Raw genomic sequence first — 25627 nt, forward strand, 5'->3', positions numbered from 1 at the left:
GATTATGAATAATAAAGATTTGATAACAATTTTTGCATCATTCTTCATTTTTGTTTAATTTTATATTATTAAAAAAATAAACAATCACATTAACCCTATAATTAAAAATTAAATTTTTTCTTATAAGTTATATTTTGAATTTTTTAAAACGACTTTAAAATACAAAAATGAGGAAACCTTATATGTTATATATTTTTTTTTAAAACGACTTTAAATTACAAAAATAAGGAAACCTTATATGTTATATTTTTTCTTATATGTTTGATTTTTTCTTATATGTTATATTTTGAATTTTTTAAAACGACTTTAAATTATAAAAATGTAAGTTTTTCTTAAGTATACGACTAAAAACATTTAAATGACATGTATCAGTTTTGTGTTAAAAAAAAGAAGACATGTATCAGTTTGAGGGTTGATTTGAAAGCTTTCAAAATCATATATAAGATAAAAGTCAAAATAATTTAACTGTGAAAACAATACTGTTCACTTTTTCAAGAATGTGTTCGAAGAAAAAAATAAGGTTTTTATGTCATAATTTGTTTAATGTACACTAGAGAACATTATATTAACCTAAAATATAAGAAGTGTGTATTCTTTCACAAAATAAAAATTACGAAATTACCTAATATGATTTACATATATATGATAATTAATGATTATAAATAATAAAGATTTGATAACAATTTTTGCATCCTTCTTTATTTTGTTTAATTTTATATTATTAAAAAAAATAAACAATCACATTAACCATATAATAAAAAAATTAGATTTTTTCTTATATGTTATATTTTGAATTTTTTAAAATGACTTTAAATTACAAAAATGAGGAAACCTTATATGTTATATATATTTTTTAAAACGACTTTAAAATACAAAAATGAGGACACCTTATATGTTATATTTTTCTTATATGTTATATTTTTTCTTATATGTTATATTTTGAATTTTTTAAAACGACTTTAAATTACAAAAATGTAAGTTTTCCGTAAGTATACGACTAAAAACATTAAAATGACATGTATCAATTCGATGGTTGATTTGAAAGCTTTCAAAACCATATGGAAGATAAAAGTCAAAATAATTCAAATGTGAAAACAATACTGTTCACTTTTTTTCAAGAACGTGTTCTATGGAAAAATAAAGTTTTTATGTCATAATTTGTTTAATGTCAATCCGATCAACCCATGATGTATTAATTATAGTTTTGTTCCATTATTTTTAATAAAAATTGATCCGATCCATCGGAAAGAAATTATATAATAACAACAAAAAATATTTTATATATATAAATAAAATGATCAAATATATAAAAGAAACTATCGAAATATATACAAATAAATTCACCCTGCGCAAGGCGCATGTCTTATCCTAGTTATGATTATAATATAGAAGTTAAAAAAATTGATAGAAAACTGTTATTTTTCTGTTCATCAATTAATAGTTGACTATTTTATTCTTAATTTCACGCAGTTAACTATTAGTTGGAAAATAATTATGCGAGAGAAATACTTAAGTATTAAAACTACCGATTTCAAATACTTCGGGAATGAAATGCCTATTTTCCCATTCTATTAGTTATTTTTTTTATCAAAGAAATCTAAAGATTTTGTGGTTAGGTATCTAACCTATGAGAATCTTTGTGACTGTGGATTGACGATCTGAAAAACGTTTAAGAAAGTATACCTTGTGAGTATGGAATCAAACTAAAATCTGAGATAAGTTGAGGGAATCTCAAATGATATTGAAACCTTTATTCTTGAGCTGTTGCCAAAGAGGAAGTTCCTATAAAACTAGACTGTCTGCAGTTAAACCATCTCGACAGCTTCTGAAACTCCAACCCATCAAATAATGAGCACTCGACCTATCTTTTCCTGTGGCTGCGGTGAATCCAACATACATTTCTTCTTGCACGATCTCCGACAGTTTTGGAACAACATGGGAGATGAATGGGGTTGATGGGGCAATTGGAAGTTTGGCAAAGGAAACGATCAAACTCAGCACTTGGTTTTGTCCGTTGTAATCCAAACGGATTATGATTGGTTCGAGCTGGAAACCTTCCTCTTTTACTTCATCTTCAGTTGTATAAGCTACCGGGACCTGGACATCCGAGGTGACACTGTTAAAATTCAAACCGATGTGATTGCCTGTTGTTGCATGAGTACCGTCCAGTCCTTAAACCCTTGTATAGTATCGAACTCGACTGCGAAAACGTGGTTCGTTGGATTCCCGTCGTTGGTCTCGTTGAGAAGTCCAAAGTATTGGCCAGAGTCGGCGCCTGGACGGTTTGGGGTGGGAGATAGTGTGAAGGTGAAGCCGAAACTACCTCCGTTTGCTAGAGCTGGAAGGGACTAAAGTGAAGACGAAAGAAGTGCTAAACGAACAAACTTTTGAGTGATTGAGGTTGCTGCTATGGTCAAGCAGCCTCACCGGTTTGCGGTAGAACGCTGTTCCAGTGACGCTTAAGTTTCCATCGGTGAGTCTCAGTAGTCCATCGGGTTTGATGGCAGCTGCTCCTTCTGTTTGAATCTCCGAGTTGTTGTTTTCCCTAAAACCTTTGAAAATGAACTCTGTTGGTGGTGGTGGTGGTGGTGTCTCCCACTCTCCACTCTGAGCTTGAACAGAGAAGATTAAAAACTGGAAGAGTACGAGCAAAAATGAGACCATGAGTGTAGACATAGGAAAGCAAGAACAGAGAGAACGGGTTAGAAGTAAAAGAATATATAATTGGGAGTTTGGTTTATCCTTGGTGATTCGATGATCATGCAATGCAAGTCGTAAGAGCAAGAAGGGATTTTCAAAGTTTTGACTTTTGAACAAGAAAAGTCTTATCTTCCTTTTCAACGCTTTGGTCACAAATCACAATCACACGCACATATTATTTCAAAACGACTAAACACAACTTCTATTTCAGCTAGACGCTTTCAAGTTTCAAGTTCAACACACGAGAACCACCTTTAACCGAACCCTGCTTTCTGGTTCAACTTAATATCACTAAACCGGTATTTGAAATTTAGGGTTTTGACTGGTGACCATTTCAGGAACAAATGGAATAATTTTGATTATTTCTTCTCAAAAATAATGAAGAATAATTTTGGTTTGTTATTCTTTAAACAAAAAATGATAGGGAATAGAAAGAAAAATTAATTCTTTATGAATAGTATATTTTTATGGGAACCATAAGAAATTGCTATATTTAGAGGAAAAATATAGCAATACGTTAGAGAACTTCGTTCTAAAATTTATATTTTTGAGGAAAAATATAAACATACTAGGTGTCTTCCTGCACTATGTGCAGTAAAAAAATTTAAATTATTTTTTAACAGATAAATATAAATTATATTTTAAAATAAAATTTTATTAATATTGTAAAATTTTTTTTCGTATCAATATTTTAATACAAATTTGATTTAATTAAAAATAAAAATTATATTTAAGAATATGCATGTATATATTTGAAATTATAATCTTAGATAGATTTTTCTATCTATTTATTTTATTTAAATATATTAAATAAATTTTTAAAAGTTGCATAATTACCAAAAATTAAAATTAAACAATATTTATAAAATTTGTAGATATTCTAAAAAAATTGTATACATTTTTGAAAATTTTAGTAATAAAATTGCATAATTTAAAAATATATAATTAAATTATATTTCGAAATTTATAATGCCATATTTGAATATATTTATTTTAATGATGATTTATGAGTTATTTCCATATTCTAAAAAAATTTCCAAAAATATAAATTAACATTAAATGTAATATATGAGTTATTACCATATTTTAAAAAGTTTACCAAAAATATAAATTAACATTAAATGCAATTGTCCATGTTTATAAGACATGTCATCAATTTTAGTAGTCATGTCATATTTGTTTTGTGAAGTTGACCGTAGAAAAGACACGTGGCAAAATCACTTCGCAAATATAGTTTAGGGGATAAATATTGGAGATAGTTCTAACAGAAGACTATTCGTAAAGTTTATTCCAAAACAAGATCGACCAAGCCCTCTCTCTTGAGGAGTCAACGACAGAGGAAAGATGAAGATATCTTGGATTTTATAACTGGCGAAGAAGTCAGAATCGCTTTCTGCATATAAACGCAAAGTAAATCAAGAAACAAGAATTCTGAAAACTAGCATTTTATTTGATCAAATATGATATACTCTATTCTAGACATATTCAATCACTAGGATCCTAGCTAAAATCTTCTTTCTCAATATATTCTTCTTTATTCTCGATCAGATGGGATCAAGACTGCACCATGACTGGTCAGAGTTGGCTCCGGAATGTCTCCTAGACATTTTCTCACGGCTGAGCATGGGGCAACGATGGAACGGACCAATGCTGGTCTGCAAGACATGGATGAACTTATGTCAAGACCCGTCCTTCAACACTGTCTTGGATCTCGAAGCTGAGTTTCTGTCTTCCCCTGAGTCGTTTTACTGGTGGAGCCCCGAATTCGAGGAAAAAGTGGACTCAACCATCCGGTCTGCTGTCGACCAGAGCCAAGGCAGTCTGACGGAAGTTCGAGTCAGACATTGTACGGATAAATCTCTCTCATACGTCGCCGAGAGGTACGTACCTCTCAGTTTGTTTGGTGATTAACTACAGACGTTTGATATAATCTTTTGATATGCAGGTGCCCAAATCTTGAGATACTTTGGGTTAAATATTGCCCAAAGGTTACAGATGTGTCGATGAGAAAGATAGCATTAAACTGCCCTAAGCTTAAAGAACTTGATGTAAGCTGCTCTTTTAAAATATGTTGTGCGTGTATGAAAATGGTGGGTACGAATTGCAAAAATCTTCAGATTCTGAAACGAAACTCAATGCAGCCTTTGTTGACATGAAGAATTAAACAAAGGGAAGTAGTGGAGGAAGTGGGAGAAGTGGCCATATCACTTACCAAATGGGGAGGAATGGCTAGTCCACTACTAGTTAGTGGAAGAAGTGGGAGGAGTGACCATATCACTTACCAAATGGGGAGGAATGGCTAGTCCACTACTAGTTAGTGGAAGAAGTGGGAGGAGTGGCCATATCACTTACCAAATGGGGAGGAGTGGCTAATCCACTACTAGTTATTTATTCTTCCACCATTGAGTGTTTATTGCTTTTGTTTCCTTTAAATACACCATGTATGTTACACAATTAAACACACAATTCAATACAAACATTTCTTTCATTCTCTCAATCTCACAAATCCTCTCATTCTCTTAAATTCTCAAATTTCTCTTCTCTCTCAAATACTTACGGTTACTTCACTCCTTTTTACTTTGTTCGTGTGCTTCATCACGGTTAAAACACTTAGAAGCTCTCATAATCTCACAAATTATCATGGTATCAGAGCAAGGTTCAATCTTGAAACCTTTCTAAATTCCGCAAAATCAAAACTCTGTTTCTAGTTCTTAAACTCTACCTCTGACCAAGTAAATCCCTAAGATGGAGAACAACAACAACAATAACAACAACCGCATCAGCATACCTGTGACCCTGAAGGGGATTAACTACCTCTTGTGGGCCAGGATGGTGAAGATTGCCCTTGGAGGAAAGGGTTTGTGGAGTCATGTCTCAGCAGAAGCAGCTCCAAAACAAACCACCCAAGGAGAAGATGGACAGGAGATTGTGGTAGCTACTGATGAAGACAAATGGGCTCAGGAAGATCTCATGGTTCTCACAGTGCTCCTTAGCTCCCTAGAACCCGCCATCATGGAGTCTTACTCCTACTGTGAAACTACCAAGCAGCTGTGGGATACACTCTACAAAGTGTATGGAAATACCTCCAACCTTACAAGGGTCTTTGAAGTAAAAAGAGCTATCAATACCCTCAACCAAGGAGATATGGAGTTCCAGCCTCACTTTGGCAAGTTCCGGTCTCTTTGGGCAGAGATGGAACTACTCAGACCACATACTACCGACCCCGCCACTCTCTTAACCAGGCGTGAAGAGGACAGAGTGTTTGGACTACTGCTCACGCTTAATCCATCTTATGGGAGCTTAATCAAGCACATCCTGAGAGCTGACAAGTTACCTGACCTGGATGAAGTATGCGCTCAAATTCAGAAGGAAGAAGGCTCTGTGGGCTTATTTGGAGGCAAGGGAGACTTAAACATGGCACATCAAGCTGAACGAGCCGTGTCAAACAAGGCAGCTTACAAGCTAGATGAGAAGAAAAACTTGACATGCGATCACTGCAAGAAGAAGGGCCACATGAAGGACAAATGCTGGATACTACATCCGCACCTCAAGCCCAACAAATTTAGGGACAACCGCCCTCAATACCAAGATGCAAGAGCCAATTTCTCAACTGATGGTGCTGAGCCAACAACACCAATCACCATGGGTATAAGCAACCTAGGTGTGGGAAGAGCTACTGCCTCCACATCAGGCTATGCCACGCCAAGAGCCAATCTAGATGAGACCATCAAGAAGTCTGACTTAACCGCTCTCATCAAGGCTCTCAAGGAATCTGGTATATCTAAAACTCTTGGTATCTCCCTTAATACTTCTCACAATGCAAATGGTTCTATGAATAATTTTAAATCGGCTAAGCCCTTAGTTATAGACTCTGGTGCTTCTCATCACATGATAAGTGATTTAGAACTGATTAAGAACATAGAACCGGCTTTAGGAAATGTGATGATAGCAAATGGAGATAAAATTCCAATAAAAGGTGTAGGTGAACTTAGATTGTTTGATAAAGAATCTAAAGCTTTCTATATGCCTACATTTGCCTCAAATCTACTGTCTGTTAAAAAAGTAACTAATGATCTCAATTGTCAAGTTACTTTCACGCCTAACAGTGTATACTTTCAGGATATTGATTCTAGTAAGTTGCTTGGCAAAGGTGTTACCAAGGGAGACTTGTACTTACTTGAGGACACAAGACCTGTATCTCAATTATCGTGTGTGTTTCATTCTGTTTCTGAATTCCCTAAAGATGAAATCTGGCATGCTAGACTAGGACATCCCCATTCTCGTGCCTTGAACATCCTGTTGCCTAGTATTTCCTTTAAAAATGAGTGTGAAGCGTGTATATTAGGAAAACATTGCAGAACTGTGTTTCCTAAATCAAAAACCCAATATGAAAACTGCTTTGATTTGATTCACTCTGATGTGTGGACTGCTCCATGTGTATCTAGAGAACAACATAAATATTTTGTGACATTCATTGATGAAAAATCTAAATACACATGGATCACTTTGTTGCAATCTAAGGATAGGGTGCTAGAAGCATTTAAAAATTTTCAGAACTATATTACTAACCATTTCAATGTTAAGATTAAAATTCTTAGATCAGATAATGGTGGTGAATATACTAGCACAGCCTTCAAACAACATCTAGCCTCACATGGAATCATTCAACAAACCAGCTGTCCTTACACACCCCAACAAAATGGTGTGGCTGAAAGAAAGAATAGACACTTGATGGAAGTGGCAAGGAGTATGATGTTCCATACAAATGTACCCAAGCGGTTTTGGGGGGATGCAGTAGTCACAGCCACCTACCTAATCAACCGCACACCTACAAGAGTCCTCTTTGATGCCACCCCATATGAGGTACTAAACAAATCTAGACCATCAATTGATCATTTGCGTGTGTTTGGGTGTGTGTGCTTTGTTTTGATTCCAGGAGAACTAAGAAACAAACTGGAGGCAAAGAGCACAAAGGCAATGTTCATTGGATACTCTACGCACCAAAAGGGGTACAAATGCTATGTACCAGAGACAAGGAGAGTCCTAGTATCCAGAGATGTTAAGTTCATGGAATCCAAGGCCTATTATGATGAGAAGAGTTGGGAGGAACTCAAAGATCTATCTCATTCTGCCTCGGACAGAGCTAACAACCTGAAGATTCTTATGGAAAGACTCGGCATTAACCTAGAAAAGGAACCAGAGAAAGGCCGGGACACTACTCCTTATAAAGAGACCATGGTTCATAACACTGAAGACTCTCATCCTGACCATGAAGGGGGGAATGAAGATCAACCGGCGCAAGCTCAACCTGAAGAAAACCCAGTATTATCTCATGATCAAGATGAGATGGGACAACCAGACACTGAAGCTCAAGAAGGAGAACCAAGCAGCAGTAATGAACCTGAGCAGACACAAGTCCTAAGGAGAAGTACAAGGATCAGAAGACCAGCCTCAGATTGGGTTAAAAATGATTTTGTTTACTACAATGCTCAAGCTGTGGCACATCCAGAAAGTGGATTATGCTCCCTAGCTCACTATCCAGAAGAACATCAAGTCTTTATGAGTTCATTGGACCTGGAATGGATACCAAGAACATATGCAGAAGCTATGGAAGATGATGAATGGAGGATATCGGTGGATGATGAAATGAGGGCCATGGAGAAGAACAACACCTGGTATGAGACAGAACTTCCAAAAGGGAAGAAAGCCGTGACCAGCAGACTCATACATACCATTAAGTATCTTGCAAATGGGAAGCCAGAAAGAAAGAAGACCAGACTGGTGGCAAGAGGATACACACAAGTGTATGGAGAGGACTATCTAGACACCTTTGCACCAGTGGCCAAGCTTCATACAATCCGGATTCTACTCTCATTAGCAGTGAACCTAGAATGGGACCTTTGGCAAATGGATGTGAAGAATGCTTTCCTGCAAGGAGAACTAGAAGATGAAGTGTATATGAAACCACCTCCGGGGATGGAAGAAATGGTGAAACCAGGGAATGTTCTTAGACTCAGAAAGGCAATCTATGGCTTGAAGCAATCACCAAGAGCTTGGTACCACAAGCTAAGCACTACATTGAATGGAAGGGGATTTGTGAAGTCTCAAGCGGATCACACACTCTTCACTCTCACCAGCAAGCAAGGAATTACGGTAATTCTAGTCTATGTGGATGACATCATCATCACGGGTAGTGACAAGGAGGGGATCAGTTTAACCAAGACATTTCTCAAGGCCGCATTTGACATCAAAGACCTGGGAGAACTGAAGTACTTCCTTGGCATTGAGATGTGCAGATCAAAGGAAGGATTATTCATGTCCCAAAGAAAGTATACCCTGGACATATTAAAGGAGGCAGGAGATCTTGGAGGAAGACATGCCAAGACACCACTTGAAGAAGGTTACAAGGTATTGCGAGAGGGGGAGTATGAAGACACTCCATTTGAAGATGTCAAGCAGTATAGACGGATGGTTGGGAAGCTGATCTATCTAACCATCACTCGGCCAGATGTGTGTTTCGCAGTTAATCAAGTGAGCCAGCACATGCAAACTCCCAAGGTTCATCACTGGAACATGGTGGAGAGGATTCTAAGATACTTAAGAGAAGCGCCAGGACAAGGTGTATGGATGGCTTGCAACAAGAACACTGAGGTGATAGGATACTGTGATGCAGATTGGGCTGGAGATAGAGTAGACAGAAGGTCAACCACCGGTTATTGTACATTCATTGGAGGGAATCTTGTCACTTGGAAGAGCAAGAAACAGAAAGTAGTATCTTGTTCAAGCGCAGAAGCAGAGTACAGATCAATGAGGAAGCTAACCAGTGAGCTTATCTGGATAAAGGGGCTTTTAGGCGACTTGGGAATTGAGATCACCTCTCCCATGACCATGCACTGTGACAACCAAGCCGCAATACACATTGCATCCAACTCAGTCTTTCATGAAAGGACAAAGCACATAGAAGTAGACTGCCACAAGGTCAGACAAGCAGTGGAGCAGCAAGTGATTCTCCCATGTTATACAAGAAGTGCGGATCAGCTGGCTGACATCTTCACCAAGGCGGCCAGTAGCAAAGTTTGTGAGTCCATTCTTCCAAGACTTGGACTCATAAACCTTCCATGTCAATGATCTCCTCACCGTGGAGTATTCTACTCTTTTTCCTTTGCTTGGTTTTTATCCCAAGTGGTTTTTCCAAGAAAAGTTTTTAATGAGGGAATACTTCATGGCTTTCCAAGCTTGACACTCACTACTGTCAAGCTTGAGGGGGAGTGTTGACATGAAGAATTAAACAAAGGGAAGTAGTGGAGGAAGTGGGAGAAGTGGCCATATCACTTACCAAATGGGGAGGAATGGCTAGTCCACTACTAGTTAGTGGAAGAAGTGGGAGGAGTGACCATATCACTTACCAAATGGGGAGGAATGGCTAGTCCACTACTAGTTAGTGGAAGAAGTGGGAGGAGTGGCCATATCACTTACCAAATGGGGAGGAGTGGCTAATCCACTACTAGTTATTTATTCTTCCACCATTGAGTGTTTATTGCTTTTGTTTCCTTTAAATACACCATGTATGTTACACAATTAAACACACAATTCAATACAAACATTTCTTTCATTCTCTCAATCTCACAAATCCTCTCATTCTCTTAAATTCTCAAATTTCTCTTCTCTCTCAAATACTTACGGTTACTTCACTCCTTTTTACTTTGTTCGTGTGCTTCATCACGGTTAAAACACTTAGAAGCTCTCATAATCTCACAAATTATCAGCCTTCCGAGGTCAAGAGGTTAAGGCATTGCACCTATGTGCAGTATCTATCTTTCGAGTATCATGGGGACATTGAAGCGGATACGATTGTTAGACACATGAGTCAGTTGAAGCACCTGGAACTTCGACTATTCTCCTCATTGACTGATAGTGCAATTGTCGATCTTTGTGAAGGATGTTCGAATCTAGAGTACTTGGACTTGTTCGGGTGTGGGCGCTTGACTAGCAAAGGTGTTACTAAAGCTATCTCAAAGTTGAAGAATTTGAAGGTGATCAAGAAACCAGATTTTGATGTTTTGGGTGAAGCTCTGGGAATGGATGTTGAAATTGATCTTGAATGGTTAAATAAGTTGTTTGAAGAATACGATGGTGTTGAACATAATGGATGACGATCTTACAACGGCCCTATTACATTAACTGAACGCATATTGTTTTGTATTTGATGATTGTATTTCGTTATTTCTTTGGTTGAGTTCTAAAAAGTCAGCTTTCTTTAACTTTGTTTTTCTGGATTTTTATGCGATTGGTTTTTAATTGGTGATAACAACCATAAAACATAAATTCAACCAATGTTTTGCAAGGTTTTATGTTTTACGCTTGTTTCTAAATTTAATTTGTAAGAAATAATTACCTTATAATGTATAATTTATTTGTTTCGACAAACATCGGTATGATTATTATGTTATTACATACTATGAAAAAGATTATATATACGATATTATAGCCGATAATTTTACATGTCTTATGAGAATTCACGTCAGACTGCATCACCCTGAGCCACTCTGTGAGATCTATTCCTGACAGTACTCTTTGCGCCATGTTGAAGATCTCTTGTAAGTATTTTCTCCAATTTTCTGCATAATTCGTCTTTTTCGGGAATCGAAACTCAGCCCTCTTAATTTTGACATCCTTTTAGACTAAGGCTTAATTTTGTTTGTATGTGGTAAAATAATATTTCCAACAATTGATACTAAAAACTAATAGTTTAGGCTGGTATCAAGTCATTGTTCTACCATTACCGGAAGTTAGATCCGCATAGTACATGTTGATAAAAAGAATATTCTAGTGCTAGTTATATGTTGGTTTGACTTTGATATAATACTTTCGTTTGGCAAAATGAATTTACACGTTACAACCATTTGGATGATACAACTACTTGCTCTACATTTAGATTAATAAATATGCGACAACGTGTAACGGACTACTATTGTGTCTTGTATAATTCATGCTGCGAAACTAATCAGTTAATGAGATTTGTTTTTAGGAACGATGCGGAAGTACCACCAACATCTATTATATCTAATACTTTGTGTAGTTTTCAAAATGCAACTGCTTACATGCACGTAGTGTAAACAAACTAATTTAGTATTATTTGGATTTAAAATGATTTGACTTATAAATATTTGATAATTTTATAAAGAAACTGTTATGATTCCTTGTTGAAATTTTCAAATAGTACTTGGAACCACGTATTTAAGATGTTATTTGTGAATGTCAAATCAACATTCAGCTGAAAAATCCTAACATTTGACAATTCAGCTAGAGGCAAATCCAAACATTTGGACATTTTCAGCCCGAGGCGAAGACTGTTCAAAAGGTAACTTGGGACACAAGAATTCTAACAGCTAGCTAAGTTAACAAGATTTTATTTATCTTCTTCTTCCTCTTCTAAGTTGTTGTACGTACAAAGTGGTTATGAGATGGGAGCTTGGTCCTGACTGGACGGAGTTGACTCAAGAATGTCTCCTCGACATCTTCTCACGGCTGAGCCTAGAAGAAAGATGGACCGGACCGATGTTCGTCTGCAAGACTTGGATGAACGGGTGCCAAGACCCGTCGCTCAACTTGGTCTTCGATCTCGAAACCAAATTTCAGTCTCTTCCTGGTTCTCTCAGTTGTTGGTGGAGTCCCGAGTTCGGGGACAAAATCGATTCTGTCCTCCGGTCTGTTGTGGATTGGAGCCAAGGCGGTCTAAAGGAGGTTCGAGTCAGTCATTGTACTGATAGCTCTATCTCGTACGTCGCCGAGAGGTAGTCTCAGTTTCAACTTTTCAGGATTCCCTATTTATTTTCCCTTGATTCCATTAAAGGTTTTTATCTTCGATAAAACTTTATAAATTAATACTCGATAAAATTTATAAATACGATAGACTAATAAAGTTTTTGGTCTCGAGTATTAATTTATTAACTTTTTATTATAGTTAGGTGTAACATTTGAATTTTGTTTGAAAATCAGAATCTCTAACCAAACTGCATGTTCCATGCATTCCTATTTGTAGGTGTCCTAATCTCGAGGTACTATCGGTTAAGTATTGCCCTAAGGTTACAGATGACTCGATGTTGAAGATAGCCTTAATGTGCCCTAATCTCAAAGAACTTGATATTAGCTTCTCCTACAAAATATCTTGTGTGTGTGTGGATATGGTTGGCAAGAGCTGCAAGAGCATTCAGACTTTTAAACGGAACTTGATGGATCCAGCCGAGGTCACAAAATATGTGCCTAGTAACTATATGGAAGACCCATCTATCTTCTTGATATATGGGAATATTGATGCTTATGTGATTGGGAAACACATGCATCAGCTGAAGCACCTGGAACTTCGATTCTCCACATTGTCTAATAATGGTCTTGCCCAACTTTGTGAAGGATGTTCTAATCTTGAGTATCTGGACTTGTGCGGCTGTAATAAGTTGACTAGCGATGGCGTTACCAACAGTATCTCCAACTTAAAGCATTTGAAGGAGATCAAGAAACCAAGTTTCCCAGCTTTTATTATTTGATTTAGTTCGTAGAGTTTGTGTTACTACTTTTTTTTCTTGTATTTTCTTTTGTCATTTTTGTGCGGCAACACCTGACAAACTCAAGAAAATAATTGTTAGGCTCTATGCTCTCATTTTAAATTTGTATGAAAATAATTATCTATACTTTCTTCGTAAACGTTATAACAACAAAACAGAGGATGGTTGATTTCTCGAAACAGCGAAAATGTGGAACCTCAGATCATGGTCATGACAAGTTATGAATCAAAGAATATTCAAGTTGTATTATATTCCATCTAAAATTATTAAATACACTGTCATGGTCATGACAAGTTATGAATCAAAGAATGATCAAGTTGTATTATACTGGATTTAAAAATGATATGCGTTTTGATAAAATTTTAGACTATTTAATAATATTAGACGAATTTAAGAACATGTTATAATTTCTCATTGAAATATTCAAAACAGTACTTGAAACCATGTATTTATTTATCTTCATGTAAGTTTTAAATTTGTTAAGTTTCTTTTGTATATTATTGTTGTCTAAATCTAGTTTAAAATATTTTAAATTTTATTTTAAATTTTTATTTAATTTTATGTGTAAAATTTAAAATCTGTAAACAAAATTTAAAATATTTATGAGATATAATTTTTTTAAGGATTAAAACAATAAACGAAAAAATATTTATGAATCATAAATGTGATGTGTGATTTTAGGGACCAAAATGCAAATAAAAATATGAAACTTCAAATTTGAAATTTTGAGTAGTAAAACTTCAAATTTGAAGTTTTGAGTAGTGAAACTTCAAATATAGAGTTTCACTTTTGAAGTTCCTTTTTGGAGAGCAAAAAAATTCATATTTGAAATTATAGAGTGCATTTTGGAGATGATCTTATGCATAACTTATATTTAGGAATCGAAATGAAGAAGAAGCTGTCTAAATATCAAGAAGGTAACTTGAGACACAAGAATTCTAACAGCTAGCTAAGGTCTTAAGATTTAAACTCATCATCTTTTTCTAAGTTGTTATACGTAAAAGTGGCTATGATATTCAGTCTCTAAACTCATACATAACCTTCTTTCTCGATAGATTATTCTTCGTTCTCAATCAGATGGGACAAGCTTATTCAACCATTATGGGATGGGCACTTGGTCCTGACTGGACTGATTTGACTAGGGAATGTCTCCTCGACATCTTCTCACGGCTAAGCCTAGAACAAAGATGCATCGGAGCGATGTTCATCTGCAAGACTTGGATGAACGCATGCCAAGACCCGTCGCTCAACTCTGTCTTCGATCTCGAAACCGAATTTCAGTCTCTCCCCTGTTCAACCAGCTGGTGGTGGTGGTGTCCTGAGTTCGGAGACAAAATTGATGCTCTCCTCCGGTCTGTTGTGAACTGGAGCCAGGGCGGTCTAAAGGAGATTCGAGTCAGGCATTGTACGGATCACTCCATCTCGTACGTCGCCGAGAGGTAGTCTTCCAGGGAAGATTTTGATCTAATTAGGTGTGTAACGGGTTATTTTTTCTAATGTCTAAAGGTTCGTACATTAGCAAGGCTCAAACCATTTTAAATTAACTATTTTTAGAAGAACAAACCACTCCTAACGGAAATGGAACTCATGACCCTTTAAATCCATCAAATCCAAAAAAATTATCCAATAGGTCAACTCCTCGTCCGTAATTATGTATAATGTTGTGACGGACCAGAAGCACTCCTGGGCCAAATGCTCTACTAGAACCAGACCGGATGCCCGTGCTGGAGGCCAGACGCTCAACTAGAGCCAGATGTCCGTCACCAGATGTACAACCCCTCGCTTAATATGATATTGTCTGCTTTGGGTCTAAGCCCTCACGAATTTGTTCTTGGTTTGTTATTCTCAAAAAGTCTCATACTAAGTGGGATTGGACTAACTATATATATTAGACTTTATTCAGTCTAATATCCGATGTGGGACTTGGATTGCCTTTTTATTTATTCTGAAATGTAACATATAAGTTTTGTTTGAGTTTTGTTAATTCCTTACCAAACTCCATGTTTCATGCATTTATATTTGTAGGTGTCCTAATCTCGAGGTACTTTGGGTTAAGTATTGCCCACAGGTTACAGATGAATCGATGTTGAACATAGCCTTAATGTGCCCTAAGCTCAAGGAACTTGATATAAGCTGCTCCTACGAGATATCTTGTGCGTGTGTGGAAATGATCGGTGTATATTGCAAGAGTATTGAGACTTTTAAACGTAACTGGATGGATCTTGCAGAGGTCTGGAGGTTACAGCGTACGAGGTTCAGGTTCGTGCCTCCTAACGATCTGGATGATCCATCTATCGTCTTGATATTTGGGAATATTGATGCTCATGTAATTGGGAAACACATGCATCAGCTGAAGCACTTGGAACTTCGTTTCTCCACATTGTCTGATAAGAGTCTTGCAAAACTTTGTAAAGGATGTCCGCATAGAGTATCTGGACTTGTTTGGGTGTAGGAAGTTAGCTAGCGATGGCCTTACTAGCAGTATCTCCAACTTAAAGGATTTGACGGATATCAAGAAACCAAACTTCACAGCCCTTATTATTTGATTTAATTCATATAGTTTTTGTTACTACTTTTCTTGTTTTTTTTTTGTTTTCGTGATTGGTTTTTAGTGTGACAACATGTGGAAGATAAATTCAACAAGAAAATTGTTAGGTTCTATGCTCATCACATTTTAAATTCGTAAGAATAATGATCTTATACTTTCTTTCTAAACGTTACTATAACAAAGCAGAAAAGGGTTGTATCTCAAAACAGATAAGGTGTGGAAACCTAAGGTCACATTATCAAGAATTGATTGTAGCCAAGATCAACCACTCTTCCTTAGGTCAAGCTAGTTCATCATCGTAAGAGCAAATCATCTTACACGGATACTGCCTTTTCTCGACCTTATAACCAATCTTGCAATACGACTTGATCATGAGGTTAGGTGTGGTGTAAGTGTCTCGAGAAGAGACCATACCCTGCTCCAACATATTTGTTTACACTCGTTGTGTCATCGCACCGACTAACTCGATTCTAGCCAATAGATTCAACAATGCGTTGTAGCATTTATCATTAAGCTGAGACTTGATTTTTTTCAAGAGAAAACCAACAACAAACCAAAAGTCCAGCAGCGAGTCGCACATCTTTGTCATCTCTGTGACCACTTTTATTAGTCTATCTCGCTATCTACTCCATTATTTCAAGAACAATACTTAGGTTTAAATTCACATCTCCTCTTATTACCAATCAAAATATCACCTAGATTAATAATAAAATAGATTAATTTTATTTTAAAAAATCTGAAATAATTGAAAAAAATAATAACGCCAATTTTAATGATGCTAACGCTACTAACTAAATTCTAAACTTTAAATCTATACCCTAAACCCTAAACCCAAACCCTAAACCCTAAATCCAAACTCTATATCCTAAACCTAAATCCTAAACCTTAAACCCAAACCGTAAACCCTAAACTCAAACCCTATATCCTAAACCTAAACCATAGACTCTAAACTCAAACCATATATCCAAACCTAATTCCTGCACCCTAAACTCAAATCGTAAACCCTGAACCCAAATCTTATATATATCCTAAAGGTTTGGGTTAATGTTGATGTTGTTTCTTTAGGGTTTAAGATTTGGGTTTAGAGTCTAGGTTTGGGTTTAGAGTCTAGGTTTGGGTTTAAGATCCAGGGTTTAAGTTTAAGGTTTAGGATTTGGGTTTAGAGTTTACGGTGTGGGATTAGGGTTTAGGATTTGGGTTTAAGATATAGGTTTAGGTTTAGGGTTTAGAGTTTAGAGCTTGGGTTTAGAATTTAGGATTTAGAGTTTAGATTTAAGGTTTAGGGTTTAGAATTTAAGATTTAGGTTTAGTTAGTGGCGTTAGCGTCATTAAAATGAGCGTCATTATTTTTTTTCAATTATTTTAGATTTAAAAAAAAAAAAAATTTATTATTAATCTATGTGGTATTTTGATTGGTAACAAGAGGAGAAGTAAATTTAAAGGTTCACCTTTCAACTATATATTTTTTTTTAAATATGGATCGTGTGTGTGTTAAGTCGCACCATATTCTCTGTGTTAATACACGTTGAGATGAAAATTAAGGAGTGGGGGCAAGGTAACTGAATCTCGGAACTGTAAACGTGGCTTGCTCTCTCACTCTCCATTGGTTCTCTGTGCCGGCAACAACTAATCAGTGTTCTGTCTTAAAGATCTTCTTCTCTGTGAATTCCATTATAAGATCACCGTTTCTTCTACATCTTTAGAGAAAAATGCCGAGCAAGTGCGAAATCTTGTGCGAGATCTTGATCGCTATCCTTCTTCCTCCTCTGGGAGTTTGCCTCAGGCGTGGATGTTGCACTGTAAGCTCTCTTCTAACTCTCTCTCGATATCATCAACTCTGACTAATGAAGTGGTTGCAGGGATGGAGTTTCATAATTAATATTTAACTTTTGTTTGTTGCAGGTGGAGTTCTTGATTTGCTTGGTCCTGACTCTCTTAGGCTATTTCCCTGGCATAATATACGCTCTTTACGTGATTGTGTTCCAGAACAGAGATGAGTATTTTGATGAAGCTAGACGCCCGCTCTACTACTCAACTTGATATTTGTTTGTTTCTTTGAAACTGTTAAACTCTTTGTACTTAATAAGTTGCTTTGTAATGTGTTTACGTGTGTATTGAAGAAAACATTGTGTTTGATACATTGTTTTTATCCTTTTTAATTTATATATATGCAAGGTTGAAGGTGAGATTGATTTATTTGTTAACTTATAGTATTCAGGCTACTAGCCCTGCTAAAATGTTAATGCGTCAGTTTATTTTCTAGGTTAGGTTATATTCATATAAGTTACATTGATGCATTTGTTATCTCTACAGACCATTGAAGCAAAGGAATATCTCTCGGCTTCACTCATCCTACTCAGTGTGACATTTGTATGGATACAACCATATTGTAGGTTACGTTATAGACATAATTAGATTCATTTGAGAATTGAGAGACAAGTAAAAGATCTTCTATAACTGATTCTACAAAGAGTGCATAACCCCCTTCATATCATTATGAAACATACAAACTTTGTCAATTGTCAATGAGGATCTCGTGGGGAAAACTCGAAGAGAGTAAGGTTGATCTGATGGATTGGAGTCGCCTTGTTGTGCACGTCTTCCTCTCCAAAGATGTCAGTGTTTAGGCTTCGTTTTTCTTTATTTTCAGATGGTTAAGGGGGAGAGAGGTCTCTCTATAAATGTATATATCACGGCACTCTAATACAATGAGTGAATGACCGACATATATATCATATTTTACGCATTACTATCTTGGAAATTACATGTAGTTGTGTACTGATTTTGATTTTCTAAATCTTAGAAGAATAGTATGAAACGCAGCAGATTAATCGTTGGATGAATTAATGGGGTTGGATCTTTCATGTCTTTTGTAGCCTTAAGTGAGAATAACATCTAACGTTAACAAGAACCACATTAATAGACAATCAGGGAAAACAATTTTCAAGTGTTAGAGAGTTAACAAACTTTCGCCCCAAGAATAAAACAAACAATCACAAATACAAACTCAATCAAGCATGTAAATTCAAACCATTTGACGCGAAATTAAAAGCAATTAGAACCACAAGCCGCAACCTAATATCTTGGTAAATGGATTAGAATGCAGCGAGCAGTAGAACAAATGAAGTCACAACAGTAGATAGATAAGTAAGTGGGCTAGAGAGAAGATTTCTAGTAGCCGATGACTTCTTCTTCTTCTTGGACTTCTTGCTTTTCTTCACGAAAGCTCGAAGATGGCCATGGTGATGATGACCGTGAGACGAACCTTCCGGGTACTCTTCATGTTCAACTAGTTTACGATCCAATGGTTTGATCGTGGATCCGGTCTTGCTTGAAATTATGTGGGATTGAGAAAGTAGCAAGACGGAGACGATCAAGAACAAAGAAAGAAGAGAAGAAGTTCTCATCTTTTTTTATCTTCTTTGTTTAAATTTAGACTGAGAAAATATAAATCTTTTTTTTTTTTGAAGTTATGAGTGTATGTGTGTGTATTTATAATTTTGTGAGAAAAGTAGTAGTGTCTCACTTCAATTTCGTGCGCACAACCAAAACTTTTAGAGAACTCATCACAACAAGGCATTGATGAGGTCAAGGCAGCTCATGTGTATGTGTGCGCTTTTGTTGTTGAAAAGATCTCTTACTGCCCAAGAGACGTTTTGTCACGTTCCATATCTTATTGGTTATATAACTTTGGTTCACAAACTCACATTTTTTATTGTTTTTACATCGTATATATAAATGAAAATACCATAAAATGTTTAAGAAACAAAATGTTTTGGAAATTGTGTGTTATGCGTCTCTCAACCCAATTGGCAATTGTTTAGAGGCATATCCTTCGGACGACATGTATTTCGATTAGATAAGGTGATTTTTCTCTAGATTTGATGATCCCATATTCCCATGTCTTGTTTAATGATAAATATATTCTAAATTAATACATTTGGTTTTCAATTTAAAAATATAAGATTATGCCAACCGAAGTGGGAGGAAGAGAACAATTCTCTTTGCTTCAGCTCCCGGTCTCGCTGTGCAAGAGAATTCAAGCAGCCTTGACCAAATTTTGGTGGTGACAACATCTATGGCACCAACAAGATGTCATGGATAGCGTGGTCAAAGATGATCCTCCCGAAAGATCAAAGAGGGCTAGACTTTCGTGATATTCAAAGTATCAATGATGCGTTCCTAACAAAACTCAGCTGGAGACTGATTCGTAACCCGACGAAGTTGCTTGGGAGAATTTTGCTTGGAAAATATTGTCCCTCGGGTGATTTCCTTACTTGTCAGGTAAGCAGCGCATGCTCTCATGGCTGGAGAGGCATTATGGTAGGCCGCGACTTAATAAATGAAAACTCCGGTTGGGCTGTGGGAAATGGAGAAAGTTTGAATGTTTGGGAGTCTCCATGGCTCAGTCTCACAGCACAAGAGAGACCTATGGGCCCTGCCCCTGAAGCTCTTATCAATCTCTCAGTTGCAGACTTGTTCTTACCGGAGAAAAGGGAATGGAACCTGGACCTGATACAACAAGTGCTCCCTTTTGAGGAACATAAGATTAAAATGTTGAAACCAAGTCTGATGGGTGCTCCGGACAAGCTTATGTGGCTTCTGTCTGAGTCCGGAGAATACACCACCAAAACTGGATATGCTGCTACAATCCTGGAGTTCAACTGGAGAAAGAGTGTCTGGAACCTTCACACTGCCCCAAAAATCAAACTCTTCATTTGGAAAATGTTTCACAGAGCCTTGCCGGTTGGCGAGCAACTAAGAGCGCGACAGATTAAGGTAGATGGGAAGTGTAAACTGTGTGGATTACCTGAGACGATTGATCATCTGTTCTTGCATTGTTCTTTTGCCAAACGTGTCTGAGCATTGGTACCGGTTTGGCCAAGTATTGAATATGCTGGAGCCACGGAGTTAAGGAGCGAATGGAACAGCATGTTGGCTCGTCAGTCGCTCCCACCGACGGGTATCGCAACAGGATCTCTAGCTCCATGGATCTTATGGCAGCCCTGGAAGGCAAGGAATAGCCTCATGTTTAATGATAAAGGCTCCACTGCTACGGAAGTAATCACGCTGGCTTCAGCGGCTGCGAGAGAATGGAACCAAAGTCAAGCTCAAACCTCGACGAAGCAGAAGCACCCTCCAGTACGAGCATCTCTTCAGGAAGACTGTGTGGTAGTGAGGTCGGACGCAGCTTGGAACGAAGCTAAGAAAGCTGCAGGCCTCGGGTGGATCATTAAGTCGCAAAACAGAACCTCTGTTTTCTCTGAGCCAGCTAGATTTGTTGGATCTCCGCTGGTCGCGGAAGGAATGGCGTTAAGAGAAGCAGTTTTAAAATGTCGAGATCTTGGACTCCCAAGGCTCCGCTGTGAATCTGACTGTTCTCAACTTATCAAGGCTTTGACCTCGGATCAATCTTTCTCGGAACTCTACGGCATTGTGGAGGATATCAAGTCTATTAGTTTTTCTTTTGATTTCATCTCTTTTGCTTGGATCTCTCGTGAGTGTAATAGGGAAGCAGATGAATTGGCAAAGAAGAAGCTGTCTTCTGAACTTGTATTAATGGCCACAACAAACTTTGGCTAACTTATAAATGCAATGAATGTGTTTCAAAAAAAAAAAAAAAAAAAAAAAGGTACCAATAAAAATGTATATTGTTTCATGTTTGCTTATTAATTATTATTTTTCATTCCGAAATTGTCAACATTGCCATTCATCATACTGATCTTGCGCGTCTTGAACTAATTTTATAACATGCTTGCCTATTAGTAAAAATTGTGTCAAAAAATGATATTTCGATTTGTCTTTTTGGGTAATAAAGAAATGAATCTTAAACTGTGACCTCACTCCATATAACCAAGGATACATAACCAGATTTATTCAAAACATAGATAGTAAAGCTTTGAAGGTTGAATAAGAAACGAAAATGCTTATCAAAACAGAGGAAATGGAGGATGTATTGGAGTAACCTGTAGCAGAGATGAAACCACACAAAAAGCTTACACCAAACTACGGCAAGCCTCGATTTTGGCTGCTTGCGCGGCCAACAGAGATTCACTTACACTCTTTATCACAGCATCCAAGACTGCTTTCTTGAACCGATCATCCTCCATTTTCTTTAGAATCTCTTCCACCGTCTCAAAATCCGATGCATTGGCCATAACCAAACTCCCAAGGATCTCCCCAAAGTTGTTTGGTGCCTTTGGCAGATCGATCCCAATGTCATCGAGCATAGACCCGTAAAGCAGACAACCACTCCCTATGTCTTTAGTAGTTAGACCCTTCTTAGAGACCAAATATTCCAACAGTCTCGCCACTGGTTCAATGCACGGCGGATTTTTCTCCAAGCCGAGGGAGATAGCTTCCTTGACGAGCTCGGGATTGTAAGCTGGGGATTTCAGCTCCTCTACGCATTGCAATGCCTCATCCATTAGACGTACATTGAAGTATTCTTCCAAAAGCGACTTGGTTTTTCTGCTGAGCACTTCTGAGTCCAAGGTAGTGGCCATGGGAGAAGCTGCCTCCTGTGGCTGTGGCTGGGGCTTCTCCACAGCTGGTTTACTCGGGGAAGGAATGGGTTTCGGCTGTTCGGCACCACTACCTTGCAAAAGGGCACTTGGTCTTCCAGCCAAAAGACCTCCACTGCCCTGAGGCAGGAGCCTTGAATTAACGGACGGTGACTTGCCGATAACGGGAGACTGAACACGCCCTGCGGGCTGCTGATTCTGCCTATTCCCTCTGGGCATGGAGCGGGACCGTGCCATCTCCCAGCCGTCATCATCTGTTACAGGCATCCCTGGCATCTGCCTAGCCCCTGGCATTCCCGGCATCTTCCTAGCCCCTGGCATTCCAGGCATCATTCCTCCAGTACCAGAACGTCCATAAAAGTTTCCAGAGTCAGCTGCACCAGCATCTGCACCACCACGGTTGTTGTTATTTCTCATATTTGCCATTGCACCAGGGCGCAACCCGAGATTCCTCTCTGCCTCGGAATGAATCTCAGTAATCTTCTTGGCTTTCATCTGCCATTTTGAACAAGCAAGAAGAAAACATAAGCACAGAAAGAAAACTCCGCAAGTAATTACAGATAAGACTGTACAGTATAGATTCCTACCTCCTCCCGCCTTGGTACCCAGTTGTCAGCACGCAGATCAATAACATTACGGACCATAAACCTCAGGCGTGGCGCAAGCATCGGGTGCATTGCAAGCTCCTTCAAACGAAGGAAGTATGTGTCGTTTGTACCTCGTGATCTTGGGCTCTCATCGAGCTGTTTTCCAATGGTGATGAAAAATTGACAGAGAGCCTCTACATCTTCCTCTGCTGGGCAAGCTTTATTGTCACTACCTAAAAGCTCCTGCGACCAGACACAAAAAGTTACCATGAGCTTTACAGAAAATAAACTTTTTAACAGTGCAAAAACAAGAGCGTGAGTCATCATACTTGGACAATGTGATGGACAATCTTTTCGGGCACCATCTTCTGCTTCAGAAGCTCACCAATTAAACGGATATTTCCTAATGTTCGAAGCTTCAACATTCTTTCTTTGTCCCTGCGATCCATTTCTTGCTCTGGATCAGTCATCAGTCTGATTTCTTGCTTCAATTTGTCAGCTCCCTCAAATTGTTCTTGGCAATTGTTCAATAACACTCTTTTGAATGTTATTTCTTTTCCACCGGCTTCCTCCGATGGGAAGGAAGGTAGCTTTCCATTGATATCAAAACACAAAAGAGCGTACATCTGACAAAACGTGGGCTCTAGTACAGCCTTCTCAAAAATCAGTTGTATCACTCCCTGGATGAAAAAAAGAAGAAGAAGAACAAATGATGCCATGAAGAGAGAACTACATGACATATAAACAAGCCAAATGCACACGAATTGGGAATGTACCTTTAGGATATCTGCGGAAGTGATCCCAGAGTCAATTAACTGACCTTTAAGGAGATCATACTTCTCGGGAGTCATCTTGTTCAGAATACTGCAGACAACAAGAATTATACGATTCAATCAACTAAATAAAGCAAATAACCACAAAAACAGAGACAAACACTCATCATAATTACAAGAAAGCAATACCCTTTCACGGTCTTGAGGACTTGGTCCTTTTCCGAAAGAGTTCCTCTTTTAGCTGACCAAGGAACCTCAGCTTTCACCAGAACAGGAGGAGGACCAGACTTTTCCAGCAAAGTTATCATGTCAGTAACAAGCAATAACCACCCAAAAGCAAACTAAAGGTAATGTAAGAATAAAGTGCCAGAGTAGTCAACACTCACCGCAGTACGGGCATCTCTAGGTTCGCGTTGGTCTTCCCTTGACCTTTCTCTACTTGGGGAAGGAGCTGGTGCACGAGTATGCCAATCACGGTTATCAGTCTCGGAGAAACGATTCTGAGCTTGAGCTGCAGGCTGAAAAGACCCAAAAAAAAAAACAACATAAACTAAAGAATCTCACTACCTAGGTTGTTGAACAAAGCTAGAAACACTCACCTTGCTTTCTGAACGTCCCCAGCTCTGCTCTTCACCAAAAAGATCAGATGAAATCTCCCGACTGAGCTTCAGGATATCCTCAGAGACTTGGATGGCCTGGACACAAGAAACATTGTGAGTGACTCCAGTTCAGGTTAAGAATTACATCAAGAACATTCATCTCAGGTAACTAATAATACCTCTTTAAGCTGAAGCAGCTGTTCTCTGCTGAAACGCAAAATCTCATGACCCTCTCCTCTCTAACAAAACATAAAAAAAATTCAAACTTTAGGTCGAATTCAATGTGCATGAGCTCAAAATCAGAAACCCGAATCAACAATCCATAATTCAATTTCGAAATCCAAATTAACCAATCCAAACCCTAGAATTTACAGCTAATCTAAAAAGCAGAGTAATGTCGTGAAACCGAATGTAATAATACCCTAACGGCAAAAGAAGGAGCATCGCCGCCATTGGTGAAATCAGAAGAAGAAGAAGAAGACGAAGGGCGATGTGCAAAGAGTCTGCTTCCTCCACGACCACCACCTCCAGGCCTCAAGCTCAACACGGGACGGTCTCCTTGTTGCTCCATTGTTTTCGATCTAATCGCAGTTAAAGGAATGGTGTGAGTCTGCACGACAAGACGAGCGAAATTAGGGTTTCCGATCAACACTATGATTGATTGATCGAAGAGGGAAGGCTTGCTTACCGGAGAGATTGTTGTTGTGAGAAAAAAGAAAAAGAAAGGGGAACGTCTGTGCGGCGCTGAGCCTTTTTAATATGTCTCTGTCCACAAAAACGTTTTAGGGTTTGGGCCTCAAGCTAGCTAACCATCTGATTTATAACCATACAAGAGTTGCAGTTATATAAAATTCTAGAGTACACTATTTATAAAAATTAAAAATTATATGTAAATTACTACTAATCACAACATAAAAAATAAAATTTAACATTTGATAGTGTTTACAATAATTAATAGTAACGTTTTATTTCAACATTCAAATTAGAAAATACAGATTAAAAAAATATTATTAATAGAAAATATATAAAAGTTTTTATTAACAATGAATACTTTAATAGAAGATTAAGATAATTTACCAATTTAAAATAGTTTCAATTATATAATTATTTATAACTTCAAATAATATAAATGGGTATTTATTGGTTAAGATAATGGTTTGAATCAAATCTTATAATAATAAAAAATTGATACTACCGCTATAATTTTAGGAAAAATTACCTGATTCTAGAAAAAAAAAACTGCCGCATTGTTAAAGATAATTTAATACGGTTCCAAAAAATATAACTAAGACTATAAATAATTAATTTTTAAAAACGGTCAAAGTTATATTTTC

The 25627-nt window shown here is 37.4% G+C and overlaps 6 protein-coding genes and 1 pseudogene across 6 annotated transcripts; 4 read left to right on the forward strand and 3 right to left on the reverse strand.

Moving 5' to 3' along the window:
* Window positions 1–1782: 1782 nt before the first annotated feature.
* On the reverse strand, window positions 1783–2664 carry LOC106408538 (lectin-domain containing receptor kinase VI.3-like). Its single transcript, XM_048764363.1, has 3 exons — window positions 2428–2664; window positions 2163–2348; window positions 1783–2097 (listed from the first exon to the last, which is right to left on the reverse strand). The coding sequence occupies exons 1-3, from the start codon at window positions 2662–2664 to the stop codon at window positions 1783–1785; spliced, it is 738 nt and encodes a 245-aa protein (XP_048620320.1).
* A 1584-nt stretch (window positions 2665–4248) lies between these two features.
* Window positions 4249–4856, forward strand: LOC106410987 (putative F-box/LRR-repeat protein 19). The gene is made up of 3 exons (XM_048764364.1): window positions 4249–4580; window positions 4646–4748; window positions 4818–4856. Exons 1-3 carry the CDS (start codon window positions 4249–4251, stop codon window positions 4854–4856), a joined length of 474 nt encoding a protein of 157 aa, XP_048620321.1.
* Window positions 4857–11618: 6762 nt separating this feature from the next.
* LOC106444758 (putative F-box/LRR-repeat protein 19) lies at window positions 11619–13686 on the forward strand. The gene is made up of 2 exons (XM_013886199.3): window positions 11619–12494; window positions 12743–13686. The coding sequence occupies exons 1-2, from the start codon at window positions 12160–12162 to the stop codon at window positions 13242–13244; spliced, it is 837 nt and encodes a 278-aa protein (XP_013741653.2). The 5' UTR covers window positions 11619–12159; the 3' UTR covers window positions 13245–13686.
* A 409-nt stretch (window positions 13687–14095) lies between these two features.
* On the forward strand, window positions 14096–16971 carry LOC106408537 (annotated as a pseudogene).
* A 134-nt stretch (window positions 16972–17105) lies between these two features.
* LOC106409543 (UPF0057 membrane protein At4g30660) lies at window positions 17106–17942 on the forward strand. Its single transcript, XM_013850161.3, has 2 exons — window positions 17106–17609; window positions 17713–17942. The coding sequence occupies exons 1-2, from the start codon at window positions 17520–17522 to the stop codon at window positions 17848–17850; spliced, it is 228 nt and encodes a 75-aa protein (XP_013705615.1). The 5' UTR covers window positions 17106–17519; the 3' UTR covers window positions 17851–17942.
* Window positions 17943–18706: 764 nt separating this feature from the next.
* Window positions 18707–19306, reverse strand: BNAC07G42830D. The gene has a single exon (XM_013850284.3). The coding sequence runs from the start codon at window positions 19215–19217 to the stop codon at window positions 18906–18908; it is 312 nt and encodes a 103-aa protein (XP_013705738.1). The 5' UTR covers window positions 19218–19306; the 3' UTR covers window positions 18707–18905.
* A 2325-nt stretch (window positions 19307–21631) lies between these two features.
* Window positions 21632–25133, reverse strand: LOC106410658 (eukaryotic translation initiation factor). The gene is made up of 10 exons (XM_013851209.3): window positions 24982–25133; window positions 24715–24903; window positions 24473–24532; window positions 24294–24389; window positions 24081–24212; window positions 23884–23981; window positions 23698–23785; window positions 23251–23601; window positions 22922–23164; window positions 21632–22829 (listed from the first exon to the last, which is right to left on the reverse strand). The coding sequence occupies exons 2-10, from the start codon at window positions 24862–24864 to the stop codon at window positions 21807–21809; spliced, it is 2241 nt and encodes a 746-aa protein (XP_013706663.1). The 5' UTR covers window positions 24865–24903; window positions 24982–25133; the 3' UTR covers window positions 21632–21806.
* Between the last annotated feature and the right edge of the window lie 494 nt (window positions 25134–25627).

The sequence above is a fragment of the Brassica napus genome, chromosome C7 (assembly GCF_020379485.1).
Source record: "Brassica napus cultivar Da-Ae chromosome C7, Da-Ae, whole genome shotgun sequence".
Classification (NCBI taxonomy): domain Eukaryota; kingdom Viridiplantae; phylum Streptophyta; class Magnoliopsida; order Brassicales; family Brassicaceae; genus Brassica; species Brassica napus.